Genomic DNA, 14,466 nt, shown 5'->3' with positions numbered 1-14,466 from the left:
ACTTCGGCATAATGTGCCCGGGGGTCACGTATACCTGAATGTTGACCTCTCACCTATTTGTAATTTCTATGCAGGTATGAAAAAAAGGAGACAAAAATAGTGAGCGAATGACTAATTGTATGACAGGGAGAAAGAGAGAAAGAGAGAGACGAACACGCATAAATCAGCGGCAAACACAAGTATTTACATTTTCAAACGTCCATTAAGACTCAAGGGGCAGATATGGGCAGCATTTTTTTGTTAATTCTGATGCATTATAGTCTTAACTAAATACTACAATTGGTTTTTTAGTCCAACTCCGTCTAACTCATAAACTTTTCCCTTTTTTTATAAATACCGAGGTCGTCACTTACTTGAATTTTTATTAAAAAGCGTTGTTCAATTGTTGTATTATACTTTGTAAGAGTTGATCTTGTAATATGTCTATGAATTCTACTTACCTTTAGCTGTGTTTTCCATTTTACAGAATCAAAATTGATGCACTGGGGACTGAGTTACAAATTTTTCTAATGAAGTCTATTTTTACTGGATTTGCGCGCTAAGTATTGCTCGAACGAAAGTCAATTTCCTACTGAAATACCAATGCAGGTAGATGAACTGGACAACTGTGCCTTTTGGAACTGAAGTCATAAAAAGTATCAGTGTACCCAACCCAATAGTTAAAAGGTAAAAATTGAATACTTCATTTTTCGACTTTTGGCCAGCTTTTTGCGATTTGGGACCATTGTGCGTTGGTAGCAATTAGCATTGACTGTATACAGATGCAACGACTCTGGAACCTAAGTTCAGCTAGTTACAAGCGCTGAAAGGTAAAGAGCGGCTTTTACCCCTAAACGACTCGATTTCGCAAGTAAAGATTGTGGGATTCGTGTGGTGTGCGGTTAAGGAGTGAAATCCACAGGTCAAAATCTTTTAACAATTAAATTTATTCAATAAAACGATAAGAAATGAAACTAACAAATAACAATAACAACAAATAAAGAAAAGTATATAGATTATAAATGATTAATTAGAATAGAGAAACTAAATAGATCTTGATATAATAATAATAATAGAAATAATAGAATTTGAAAAATTAAACAACATGTAATAGATGTAGGATTAGTATTTTTAAGAACTAAGCCTTTATTTAAACACACGATAAAAGAGCGACGAAAAGTACACGACAGTTTACAAAAATATACACGCACGCACGCACAAGCAACAAAAGTACAAAAAAAAGTCCAAAAGTCCAAAAATCCGTAATTCGTAAACCGTAAATCGTGAGCCGTAAATCGTAATCGTAATCGTAATCGTAATCGTAATCGTAATCGTAATCGTAATCGTAATCGTAATCGTAATCGTAATCGTAATCGTAATCGTAACCGTAATCGTATTCGTACTTGCACACACTCGCCCGTATCGCGTTACTTTCTCGTCTTATTCTCTTCTAGCTTCTAACGCTCGCACCGCGGACACACCCTTATATTTACGCGACGATCGAACATTCTCGATTTTGGCGTTTGAACGATTCGCGAATCTTCGGTTATTCGAAGCCTCGATCGTTTCTCAACGTTCGACGCGTTTCTCATTCTCTCTCTCTCTCTCACACTCTTTCTCGCACTCGCACCCATAAACGGAACGACACGCTCGCCGGCAACGAATTTGCTCGACGGCGGTTTATGTTTTCGTTCTCGAATTTTCGCAGTACATTCGCGGCACAACCGTTTCCACTGTTCTACATAGATAATCTTGAATTTACGATATAAAACTCGCTGGTTAATACTTTATATTGGACCGTATCTAATTCTGATCTCTGATAAAGTTAACTTCGCTTTTATACGTATTCGATTCTCGTGTTCGAAGCTATCGCAATGACAAAATTTATCTCAATTTGTACGATTGATTTGTATAAATGTTCTTTGACGATATTAATTAATATTAGCGCTTTATAATCTACTGCTGCGAGGAATTCGACCTAAGTGAGATTCTCTAAACGCACCTAAATACGCTTTCGCAAAATTAGACAGATTTATTCTACTATCTAACGCGGTGTAATCGATTACGGTAATAACGCTAAGTGAGAACAGAATTCTTTTATTAATTCAAATTCTTAGCAATGAGACTTCTAACTAGCTTGACTGCGAAAACTGTTCTGATTTTAGACGGGTTTCGCTCGCCCTTTTATACTCGCAGGTTCGCCGAATTCCTGGAATTTCTGTGACGTCAGAATATCTAAATTTTCATATAACTTCGTTATTATACATTAATTATAAAATCGAACGGTTTAATTATGATTTAAATGTCGCTCTTTAATTTCTGGCTAACAATTTGATATTAAAATAGTAGTATAACGGTGTTTTAGCGAAAAATACATTTTCTATCCTTTTCTAATTAACTGCGTACGAATTCTACGAGAGTCGAATCTATTTCGATTTACAGCTTTTTAATTGAAGAAAATAATTGTGGTTCCGGCCATGAATAGTTTAGTAATGACTGATTTTACGTATATAATTTGATTTAATTAATTAATTAATTTAATATCTGAAAATGCCGTAAATAAAAATAGTAATTCTATCCTTTTCTAGGATTAGCGCTGATCTCAAGGATTTCGGGCGAGTATCGCGGCACGTAGGCACATCATAGCGTAACGGAAATTTCGTATACAAAACTATTTATTAGAAAAATAAAATAAAATAATATATTATCTTGTTTTAATTATTCTAACTCAATATTCAATTACTCTTATGGAAGATATTACCTACTCTAAATCAAAATCATAAGTTAATTAATATAAATGAAAAAATATATATATATACTATTGCTTACCGACTGTCGAATTTGATAGATATGGTAATCGATACATGACATACGGTCGATAATTTTGGCAATTACTGTCGATAATTAGCTATTCTAATCGATGGATAGAAGATTGTCGCGATGATGCCGGTAGAAAGAAAAAAGGTTTCCCCAGGGACGTTACACAGATGTTTAGGTATATGCAATTAAGCCTACCCTGAAGTCTGTAAGTCGGTGAAATTATTTTATACTTTTTAGACGCGCGTAGCTGAATAAGCTACTCTACCATAAACGCTGCCAGTCATGTCTCGTCACGGTACATTAGGTCACATGGTCACCGCGGGCTGGAAGGAAACTTTCGGCTAGCAAAATTATAATTTATAACTGATGGAAATGGGAGTATAGTTTTTATATAAGATATTGAAAACTATTTAATATAAATCAACACAACTAACACTATTTAAACACTGAATGAATTTATTTTGAAAACATGAAACAACTAGGAAGGAACTTTTTAAATGTAATGCAAGATCTTTTAATAAACGAGTACAATATCGTAATCACTAAGAGAACAGAGAAGAAGGAATATTTAGATATTATTTTATTTTAACATTTGAGAATCTCGTTTAAACGAGCCGTATCATATAGTTGGTAGATAAGTATACAAACTTTATTACCGATTTATTGGCAAATTACCGACATAGTTGTATATTTATTTTTGCTATTTTCAACAATAACATTTTTTCTTCCGCCGAAAATGGCAGGACTCGAGTAGGAAAATGACTCTACTCTCTAGTCTTTAAGGAGTAACGCCTTATACAGGAGTCGCAGCGAAGTGAACGAACGCCGTTCCGCAGTGATAAAACAAAACAAGACCGGCCTGGATTGCCAACCTTGCATTACATTACCAACAATAAAAATATCGCGGATGTAGTAGTCTGGAAAATAAATGTTATTTAAAAAGAAACGTAAAAGTCACAGAGAAAATTACGTATATACAGAACATTAAGAATAAAGTCACACAAAATATCATAAGTAATGTCATACAGAATGATACGAAGGTCACACAGAAATTTCACTGGTAATGTCATGCAGAAAATCGCGAAGAAAGTCACAGAGAACACACGTTAGAAGACAAAAGTATTCGTACACTTGAAATATAGAAATAAAAAGAACGATACTTTCTATGTTATTAAGTATACTTAAGCATGTATAGCTGTGTATTAAATATATAATATGTCAGCGATTGTTAATACCAATACTCCCCACAGGTTAGCAACTCTTGCAAAATTGCTTGACTTAAGTTCTATCAAACATATATGAGCGAAACTGGGAAGAAATGTGCGAAAACGTAATATAATACTTGAAAGAAATATTAAAAAGATAATAGTGAAATATAGAACCGGACTTCGTTGTCAATGCCCGATATATTACGCGAAGTAATTTGCCGGAAGAATTATCATATAAAATATTGATTTATAAAATTCTTGCTAAAATAATTGTAACAATAATTAAGTGTACAAATAATTCTGTCCCGGTGATTTCTTAAGGTTTCGTGAATTTCAAGTCATTTCAAGGTGCTACTTGATGTTGTTGTCTTCGGTTTTGGATCATTTGTCGCTGGAAGCGTAATATTTAATAAGGAGCTATGTATGATTAAATATGCAATATTTAATAATGTAGAAAATATTGTTCTTTTTTGTTTCTATATTTCCATTGTACGAATACTTTTGTCCTCCATTGTAGACTATCCGGGACTATATAAATTTTTATTCCACTTTTGAAATTTGTAAGGCTACCTGGACTTTACAGAAAATAGTACAATGTTGAAATTTTCAAAATACATTTATTTTTGTCGTCCGACTTCTCTTTTCCTTATTGCCTGAAAGCTCAGAAACTTAGTGCCCTGTTTCTATGTTTTTCCAATGATTTCATGGAGAACGAATCCCCACTTTTTGGGACAAACCCAACGACCATTATCTGCCAGGATCAGGATGATTAGACTCCATATAATTCCGTAAGCTTCCTGTCCATTTACTCCAACTTTCGTTTTCCGCCTGCGTTAATAATAGGGCCGTTGAAGACGACTATGGACATTGTCACGTTGACCATAAATCTCATCACTCTCTTTTCCAGTTTGACATAGGGATTATTCGCGTAGCCTTTGGAAGTGGAAGACGGACCGCAGTTTTCGTGTATAAGAGAGTGCGCGGAACATATAAGGGGCAGAACAATTTTAGAAGTAGTACGAGTCTTTATTAGTGTTGTGAAACACAGTAATTTTAATTTAGAAACAGGATTGAATACCACGTAGAATTCATTGCAATATTTTATTGTCACACATCGAAATAACTAGCTAGCAAATTGCGTTTGTTATTCTTGGAATTGCTCGTCAATTAGATTTATTACACGGTTGCAGAGTACAGATTATTAAATTATTGAATTACTAATTTGGTTACTACGCAATAATTAATACTCGTCTATTTTGATTGACTTCTTTCCTAATGTTAATCAAATACATGAAATTATATCTGATAAAAAATATATATACCTTTTTTTTTTAACAGCATAATTGTTAATTGCAATACTAATCCCCTTCAGTAATTAATTGAATAAATCTAATAATCGAAAGATATTCACCATATGATTACCACGTTCCTTTAGATATAGTTACAAAAAGCGAGTCGTTCAACAGGTAAAAAGTAGGCGCTATTAACACCTAAGCATAGTTCCAGGATATTACACATGCAACAACAAATATTAATCGGTTATTAATTTATAAACTGTTTATTGTTAAAACCGGGTGTTATTATCTTTAGAATTTGAAACTCTATCACTACAAATGCTCATAAAAAATGTATATAACAACGCAAGACTTCATTTGAAATACGGAATATTAGTTTTAGCAGGTGGAATAAAATTCTATTTGTATAAGAAAAGAATTAACACCTATAGCGGTATAGAAACGACTGAGATACTGTACCACACGTTCCCTAATTGTTTATTTTTTAATTGTATATGTACTTGTAATATCAATAAATGTTTATTAATATATAATTGTCTAATATCTTCATTTTATTACGGAAACAAGTTCTTATGTAATATTTTATTTCAGTTTCAGTAATTATTTGTATTATAATATCTGTGTGCACGATTACTTGGAATAGAAATATACCACGTTAACGCTATAAAAATGAAAGTAGAAAATATACATATTTACTATTTTTAGGGTGCTAGATGTAGAGAAATGGTACGAAACGGGCCCTTTCAACGTTATCCTTTGCTTAAATCTGCTGGACCGATGTGACCGACCTCATACTCTGTTGAGACGTCTGAGATCATCCTTAGCTCCTGGTGGCCGCCTGATTGTAGCACTAGTTCTTCCGTTCAGCCCTTATGTGGAGGTCGGCGAACGGGGTGATCATAAACCATCCGAATATTTACCAATAAAAGGAAATGGCTTAGAAGGTCAAATTGCGAGTCTAGTTGATAGAGTTTTTGCACCGTTAAGTTTGAGGTGCCTTGCATGGAGTAAATTACCATATCTTTGCGAAGGTGATCTTGGTCAGTCGTATTATTTTCTTGATGATGTAATTTTCGTTCTAGAAGCACATCCTACTAATAAGGAATGCTGTGAATTTTCAACAGAAACCGTTTCTGCAGTCTCGTATGTTAGGAATAACTAAAATAACTCACTCCATTTCCGAATGGATACACAATGATAGAAATCGCAAACTAGCGGTATAATTTCGCTTCCATTGTACTCCATATAAAATATGAAGGAACAATACTATAAAACCTCAACAGAGTTTTTATAATGATGTTAAATACGAAGTTAATTGAAAAAGAACATGAATTTATTATAAAAGTGGAAATGCAGAAGAATAATGTTAGAAGTGACACATTGATTAAAGTTTCTTCGGTAGCAAAAATAAAACCGTACATTGATTAAAGAGCCACGTAACGATACGTAGCCGTAAATATGAACATAGAGTAAATGAAAAGTACGAAATTTAAAATATTTTAACGAACGTGAATGTACAGATATCGCCGATATATGTAATATTAGTGCACTGTGTGTATTACTGATTACACTGTCTAACAAATTCTCATGTCTTATAGTTATGTAATACTAGTTAAGTACTTTATATAATTTACCACGCTGAACACAAATCTAGAGTTGGTATTCCTTTATCGGTATTATCGATATGTGAAAAATACTTACAAAATATTTTGTTGAGTTCTGAATCATATTAAACATACACATGTTAGTTATATCATATTCCTCATAAGCTAAATATTGGCAATAGTATACATATAATTTAGGCTTTCGTTTGTTGAGACGTGTGAATACGTAGTTAGAAAAGTCGTTACTAGTAGGCTATCAACAAAATAGCGGTAATCACCAGTATCGTAAATATTCTATTCAGTAAACGTGTACTAAAATGCACAAATCTCGTCCGGGCTTAATTCAATATAATAATATAGTACTATACGCATTGATACTGCAACAATATTTCTTGCGTAGGATGGATACGGTTGTTGTAAATGGCTCATTCAAAAAAGAAGTATAAAATTAAGATACGGTAACAAAATTCATTCTTTTTGCAAAAACACTATTTCATTTATATATAACTTCATCCAAAGAAATACCACAAATGTACGATCTTTAATTTGTCTGTGAAAATTTCGAATTTAGAGAAAAGATTTCACATTAAACTAAATCGATTTCACTGATCATGAGAATAAGCAGAGCGGATAGATAAATTACGGAAGAAAAAGTGATAACGTGTTTGTAAAATGTAAGCATATATTTGGTTTGAAAAGGGAGTATACACATCAACTAATTGAAAATAATATTAGTTATAGTTGCTTTTGTTTTTAATTGGTCCAATCAGCTATTTTGATACTGATTTAAATAAGCATCAGGCTGTATTTTCGTAGAAATTGAGCTCTACCGTGGGTCATTTTTTGTCTATTGCGTGTTGTCCGATTGATTTACATTTCTATATAATGCTTAAGTAATTTCTTCCGAATATTAATATTTACAATATAATTATTTACAATATATTATATAACACTGACAATGTACCATTTATGTTTGAAAGCGTACAAGCCATTACGCAATTAATATGCACTTTGTTACAAAATATATTTTAATAATTGTTGTTTATTTTTACAGAATTCAATTATATCTTATTATTCATTTTTTGTAATTACATAATTGAGCGAAACTATGTTCCCCAAAAGAATTAAAGAGACAACAGTGTTTTTGCAAGAAAATTGTGAAACTTTGAAGCAGCAAGGTATAACTCTGCAAGGAATCGTTCTACATACAAACACTTCCATATTTCTTACATGTCAGAAGTTAAAAAAATACGTACGAGGGACGTACAAAAAACGAAAAGGAAGAGAACGTAGATGAATTACATATCAGCGAAAAGAGTACGTGATACAACAAAAAGTATAACATGAAATTAAAGCCGAAAGAACAGTATTTCACGTAAATTTGGCACGATGATTGAAAAAATCACTCTACATAGCGTGATGCGCTGAAATTGCAATTTTTATTTCAACTCCAAAACTAACGAGTGCATTATTGAGATAAAAAAGCGTTGCAAAGTAGTCGTTATAGACTTTAATATGATTTACTTCTTGTGCCAGTAAAACAATTCCTCGCAAAGTTACAACATTTTAAAGTTTGAACATTTTTTTTGCAAGAAACTGCTGTCTTTTCATTGTTTTGAAGAATTTATATTTTAAAAAATTTTGAAGGAAGAAATTTTGCATTGTAGGACTATCTAATAAAGGGATAACTAGACGTTGGTATGTGTATGTCGATACTTACTTTCATTAATGAAAGGTCATTACTAATGGATTTATTTGTACAAGCAATAAGATACGCATTTTAGTCATATTCAGTAGTAACCGTCTCTAACGATACTAACAATGAGCATAATAAATGCATTCTATAAAAGGCAACTTCCAGGTGTTATGATTCAAAGACAAATTCTTATCAGTGCCTTTCACTTCTTACTGATTTCTTTAAAAAAAAAATTGGAAAATATTTATTTAGTACCTACAATAATGATCCCTTTTGCTTATAACTTTATTATCGCTAGTTTGAAAGTCGTATATTTTATACAAGTTATTTAGTATTTACATTCCGAAATTACATTGTGCATGTTGGTAGATACTGAATATATGAAAAGCAAACAGAGAAAGTCATGAAAATGTCTACCGAAATAAAAATATCAACGTTTGGTTGTCACATTGTAAAATCTACAATAATTTTTGTATAAAATATTTTATTTTGAAGCACAAAACATATCATAAGCTACTGACCTCTGGAATGTTATATCTTATTACTTTTTTATACAGAACGTTTCGAGTAATTCAATCTTACACGAAACAATACACAGTTTTATTTAAAGAAACAGTGCATTCAGCATACGAAGCTGGATCCTCTTATATCATTCAATTTTTTCTTTTACTTTTTTTTAATTTCTAATAGTTATCAAGATAGGAGAAATTGGAGCAAATTTCTATATTTTTCAGTTTTTCGTTTCTACGATTTTTACTTAAATCAATTATGTAAAAACGAATATATTAATATATTCTTTCAATTTTCTTCTTTATAATTTATGAGTTTATCTAATGAATACAAAATGTATTAAATTGTTCCATTCGAAAGCAAGGTGATACGTGTATATAATATTTTGTTTTTACTGCTTTAATTATTTTTATTTCTCGAAATACATTATTTTAGTTATATTGGTGATACAACATAAATGTAACAAATATGAAATAAATATCTATTTTTACATAAAGAACAACACCGAGACACATTGATTTCATTGCTCACTTATCATAGATTTTAAAAAAGGTTTCAGTCAAATTAAACCGACTTATTGTTAATTTTTTTAATTAACGATGCTCATCGATACACAGGTTCTGAGTGCCGAGAAAGGGTGCTACTCAACGCGAAAATAGGGTCTCGCACGATAGATATACTAGACTGTAAGCTAGACTGTTTAAATTGCTCCATTGAGAGAACAAGCTTATGTAACTTTTTACATACAGTAGTGTTTGGGAGATGTGAAAATGGTACAGGGTCTTAAGAAGCGGAACACAGTTTGCTTTTCACACAATATTTAATTTGATAAACGACACACTAGATATTCTTCACGTACACGTTACAACCAAGACGATAAACACACGAGAAAACAGCAAGTTAATTAAATGAAAAATGGGAATTGACTATATCAATTTCGGTCTTCGCTGAGATCACTCTCATTCGAAGTTCGGTTGTCTTCTAACCGGTGAGAGCTAGACGATCACCTGAATTCGGAAACGCGCCGTGACGTCAGGAACCAATCAGCTGTCGCTAATCCGGCGCACCGTGCGATCGGAGCCAATAACCGAATTAACGACAATGCTAACGGTAACGCGACGGACAAAAACATTGCCGTTGGATTTAACGACAGCAGGGTAGCGGGGAGACGAAATGGTTTGTTTTCGTCTTGAGGTGAATTCAGGGCCGCCTGCGCTCGCCGGTTACAATACGAAACAAGTAGAGAACAAAAGTATTCGTACAATTGAAATATATAAACAAAAAAGAACAATATTTTCTATATTATTAAGTATTGCATATTTAATCATACATAGCTCCTTATTAAACATTATACTTCCAGCAACAAATGACCCAAACCCGAAGAGAATAACATCATGTAGTAACTTAAAATGACTTGAAATTCACTAGACCTTAAAAAATCGCCGGGACAAAAGTATTCGTACATTATCATTTATGTCCATAAATACAACAATTGCGATGGTAACAGAACATTCTGATCAACGTAAGCACTACATTAGATGATGCTCTGTTAGTGTAATCAGTAGTAATCATGGCAAGTAAACTTCAACACTAACATTTGCAATATGAGGAGTAAACGCAATGAAACAACATTAGAAGAAGACAAAATTGTTATACGGTTATATGAAGAAGGTAAATCATATAGAAATATACCAGAAATACTAAAAAGAATAAGAAAAAGCCGGTACACCCCGAAAATTAACTACGAGAGAAAAACGTAATATCGTGCAAACTATTAAAAAAAAAAGCAGGATACCAGTGCATCTGAAGTTGCATCACACGTTAAGGGCAGGACCTCGTTTTGGTTTACCTCCGAATCGATCAAAGCGACGATGTCTATGAGCGGAGAATACTGGAAATAAAAAATCTGCAAACTAGACAACTCGCGTTGCGTGATCTATCGTCTAGATCTACAAATATACCTAAACTCTATTACCCTATTCCTATTCCTATTACCCACCAACTTTTGGCAGAGACGACGCGAAGGCATCGTTTCTGGATTGTTACGCTGTTGCCATATCTATCAATCTACTTTTTAACGTCAGGCAACTTGTAGGAATACTGGTTCGAGCCAAGTTTCCTACTCCTCGCGGAAAGAGAGAGGGGATGATTAAAAATGCACTTGAGCCAAATGAAATATTGTAAATTGTAGTTGTAAAAAATGAAAAACTGCATTTATTAATTTTACGTCATATCTCGTTATATTCAGAAACGTAAAAACATATTGCAACAGCATTATTAGCGAAAGCGGTAGGACTCTTGCCTCGTAATAATCGATGGATGTTTTCTAGGCGTGGGATCGAATCCCGCTAGTAATTGTGCAACCTTCAGTTTTTCATGTTATGTTTTTAATTTTCTTTTTTGTAATATTTGTAATATGGTTGGGTTAGGTGACATTACCCATAATAGTTCCAGTATTATATTAAATACTATTGGATATACTATTATATACAATTTCTTGATAATTATTGGCAAGAGGTAATGTTTTATATTATTTTCTGTTGTATAAATTCGGTGCAATGTAATTCCTTGATTACGACTATTAAAAAACGAATTTCCAAGAAATTGCGTAGATAAATGCGTAGAATCGGCGGCTACGATTCTTGTGGTTCCGGGTTCAATTCCTGACAACAGAGTTGCACTTTTTTCTCTCCGATTCCATAATATTGTAGGATTAGTATCTTTCAAAACTAAGCCTTTATTAAAGAACACGATAAAACAGTAGTGAAAAGTACACGAAAAGTTACAAATTTCGTGTACTCTCTCTCTCTCTCTCTCTCTCTCTCTCTCTCTCTCTCTCTCTCTCTCTCTCTCTCTCTCTCTCTCTCTCTCTCTCTCTCTCTCTCTCTCTCTCTCTCTCTCTCTCTCTCTCTCTCGTCGGCAACGAATTTGCTCGAAATGCTGTTTATGTTGTCGTTCGCGAACTTTCGTACGTTTGCGGCACGACCGTTGTCATTGTCCTACAATATTATATCGTAAATGAGATCCGACGGTTCGGATAAATTGTGGAGAATAAAAAATTCTCCAAAATCTAACGATTAACCAATTTTATTCTTGTACCACCGTGTCTATTGTAAGATTTTATTTTGCTTTGGTATATGCACTATATGGTATAAACTTATATTTAGTCTAGCTGTAAGAATTTCGGTGTGTATAGAATGAGATAATGAGTTATTTGCCTGAGTCCGATTGAATGCTGCGTAGCGTTTGCGAGAGGATGTTTAGATGATTGGTGCGAGTGTCGCGTTGGGTGTCCGAGTTCGAGGAATAATTCCGAGTGAGAATGCGTCAGCATGCGTGGGGATGAGTGTTTTTTCGTGCGAGTCAGTTCATCACTGTTTGCAGAAGCGAATGGTCGAAGACCATCTCTGTTAATAAAGTACGGAAAAGTTAAAGGTGGAAAATTGAGATTTCTATTTTCCCTGAACAGTTGAATTACGTGATGTGCGCAGTACAATGCGCAGTGCCATACCTAGTCCAGAAAACTGTACGCAGTTAGCGACAGTTTCGTGTTTTCATCGACGTTGTAAGTAATCTGGCCAAAACCGCAACAACATGCGACTGAAACTACAAGCGCTCTAAGTGGATAATCGTGAAACTATAATTGCATGGCGGGACATAGTTGACAGGCGCCGGTGTACACAATCGTATTTTCGATCCTATTTCTATTAAAAATGACAAAAAATGGACCAAGCCGACATCGTATCATTACAGTAATGTCTGGCTGCTATCGTTTTCAGTGAGTAAACCTCTAAATTTTGCGTAAACGCGAAAATACGGCGCAATGTATCTAGGAGCGGCCATCTTGACTGTTAAAATCTATGTCTGTCTCACGTATACGCATGAAGAAGTTTTCGTTTTATTCAAAATGTGATGTTTATTGACGTAATGGTGCTAAAGCTATCCTCAGAAAGTAAATTTATGCAATTTTCGAGACGTAGGATCGAAAGTACGAAATCGGGCCTCTCACTCGCACATCGCCTATACGTGCATGCGTCGCCATGTGTTAGTGTACAGGGTGTAACAAAATGTTTTGTCATGGCTTCACCAACTGATTCTACAGCTTATAATCGGTGAAGATCTGTAAAAAAAAGTTGCCGCAAAATTGACCTTGACGGAAAATTTCAGGGTCAAATGTTTTTTATTGCATCGTATAGTACTCACTCGATAAAACAAAAGTCTTAAAGGCACCATAGGTCGCAAATGAATCCTGCACTTGGAAAACAATGTTGAAAATTTCACCATTATTTCAGCGAATATTTCTTACGGTATCACATTATATATCTGTAGTAGAGTATACTTGTGTACCTGAAATTTGACTTTCAGATATTTCTAACATGTTCTACCGTTTAGATATGCTCACAGGAATGCCAATAACCACAGTTGTTTCTGATCTCTTGTATAGTGGATATCACATAGTGAGTTATGGATACAAGAAGAAATAGAAGAAATTATTTCTATCGGTATAATGTTTGTCAAATGCTTCATGCTATTTATGAAGCATTTGGGAATTATGCCTTAGCTCGCAACATATATCGCAATTATGTAGTTAATAGCGGATAGGAACATTCTCGAAATATTCCTGATAGACGTGATTTTCAAAGACTCGAGGAACCCTTTCAAGACTTGGAAGTCACTATCAATCATAAATATGCAAGGACAGGACGACCGCGCGTTCACTGGAGGAAAGAGGAGCGTATTATTGCACTTGCCTATGCTCATCCCGTTATGAGTTTACGCAATATTGCACGTCGGGTTGGTGTTTCTCATATGACTGTTCATCGTAGTATTCAGGATGAAGGACTACGTCCATATCGTGTTCGGAAAGCGCAAGCACTTCAACGCCAAGATTACTCTATGAGACGCAAATTTTGTCGTTGGATGTTGAGAAAATTAGATCGCGATCCACAATTTCTTGAGAATGTGTGTTTCATAGACGAAAGTAACTTTTCCAACACAAGTTACCAAAATTCGCAGAACACTAGAATCTGGGCATGTGGAAACCCACACGCGATGATTCAAACATTTAATCAAGACCGTTTCTCAATTAATGTGTGGGGAGGAATCATTGAGAACCATATTATCGGTCCAATTTTGCTCCATAACTCCTTAAACGGAACACGTTACCTTAATTTTCTTCGCACGCGATTCACAACACAGTTGAAACAAGTTATACCACATCATAGACGTCATCAAATTTATTCTATGCATGATGGTGCCTCACCGCATTTTATTAGATCGGTACGTGAATTTTTATCAGAAATGTTTGGAAGTAGGTGGATAGGTCGTAGACCAGCACCTCATTTGTGGACGCC

At 34.1% G+C, this 14,466-nt stretch overlaps 1 protein-coding gene across 3 annotated transcripts in view; it reads left to right on the top strand.

The window, feature by feature from the left end:
* LOC105662208 (protein-L-histidine N-pros-methyltransferase) overlaps positions 1–9,593 on the top strand; it is a 433,690-nt gene extending 424,097 nt beyond the window's left edge. The window contains exon 5 of one of the 3 annotated variants that reach the window (XM_076537085.1): positions 6,008–9,593. In XM_076537085.1, coding sequence (XP_076393200.1) covers positions 6,008–6,464 — 457 coding nt within the window. In that variant the 3' untranslated portion in view covers positions 6,465–9,593. The remainder of the gene's footprint in view (positions 1–6,007) is intronic. The other 2 variants (XM_076537086.1, XM_076537084.1) reach the window with 2 other exon arrangements.
* The last annotated feature ends 4,873 nt before the right edge of the window (positions 9,594–14,466 follow it).

Source organism: Megachile rotundata, chromosome 11, assembly GCF_050947335.1.
Source record: "Megachile rotundata isolate GNS110a chromosome 11, iyMegRotu1, whole genome shotgun sequence".
Lineage (NCBI taxonomy): Eukaryota > Metazoa > Arthropoda > Insecta > Hymenoptera > Megachilidae > Megachile > Megachile rotundata.
This window is presented reverse-complemented; position numbering and strand designations above follow the sequence as displayed.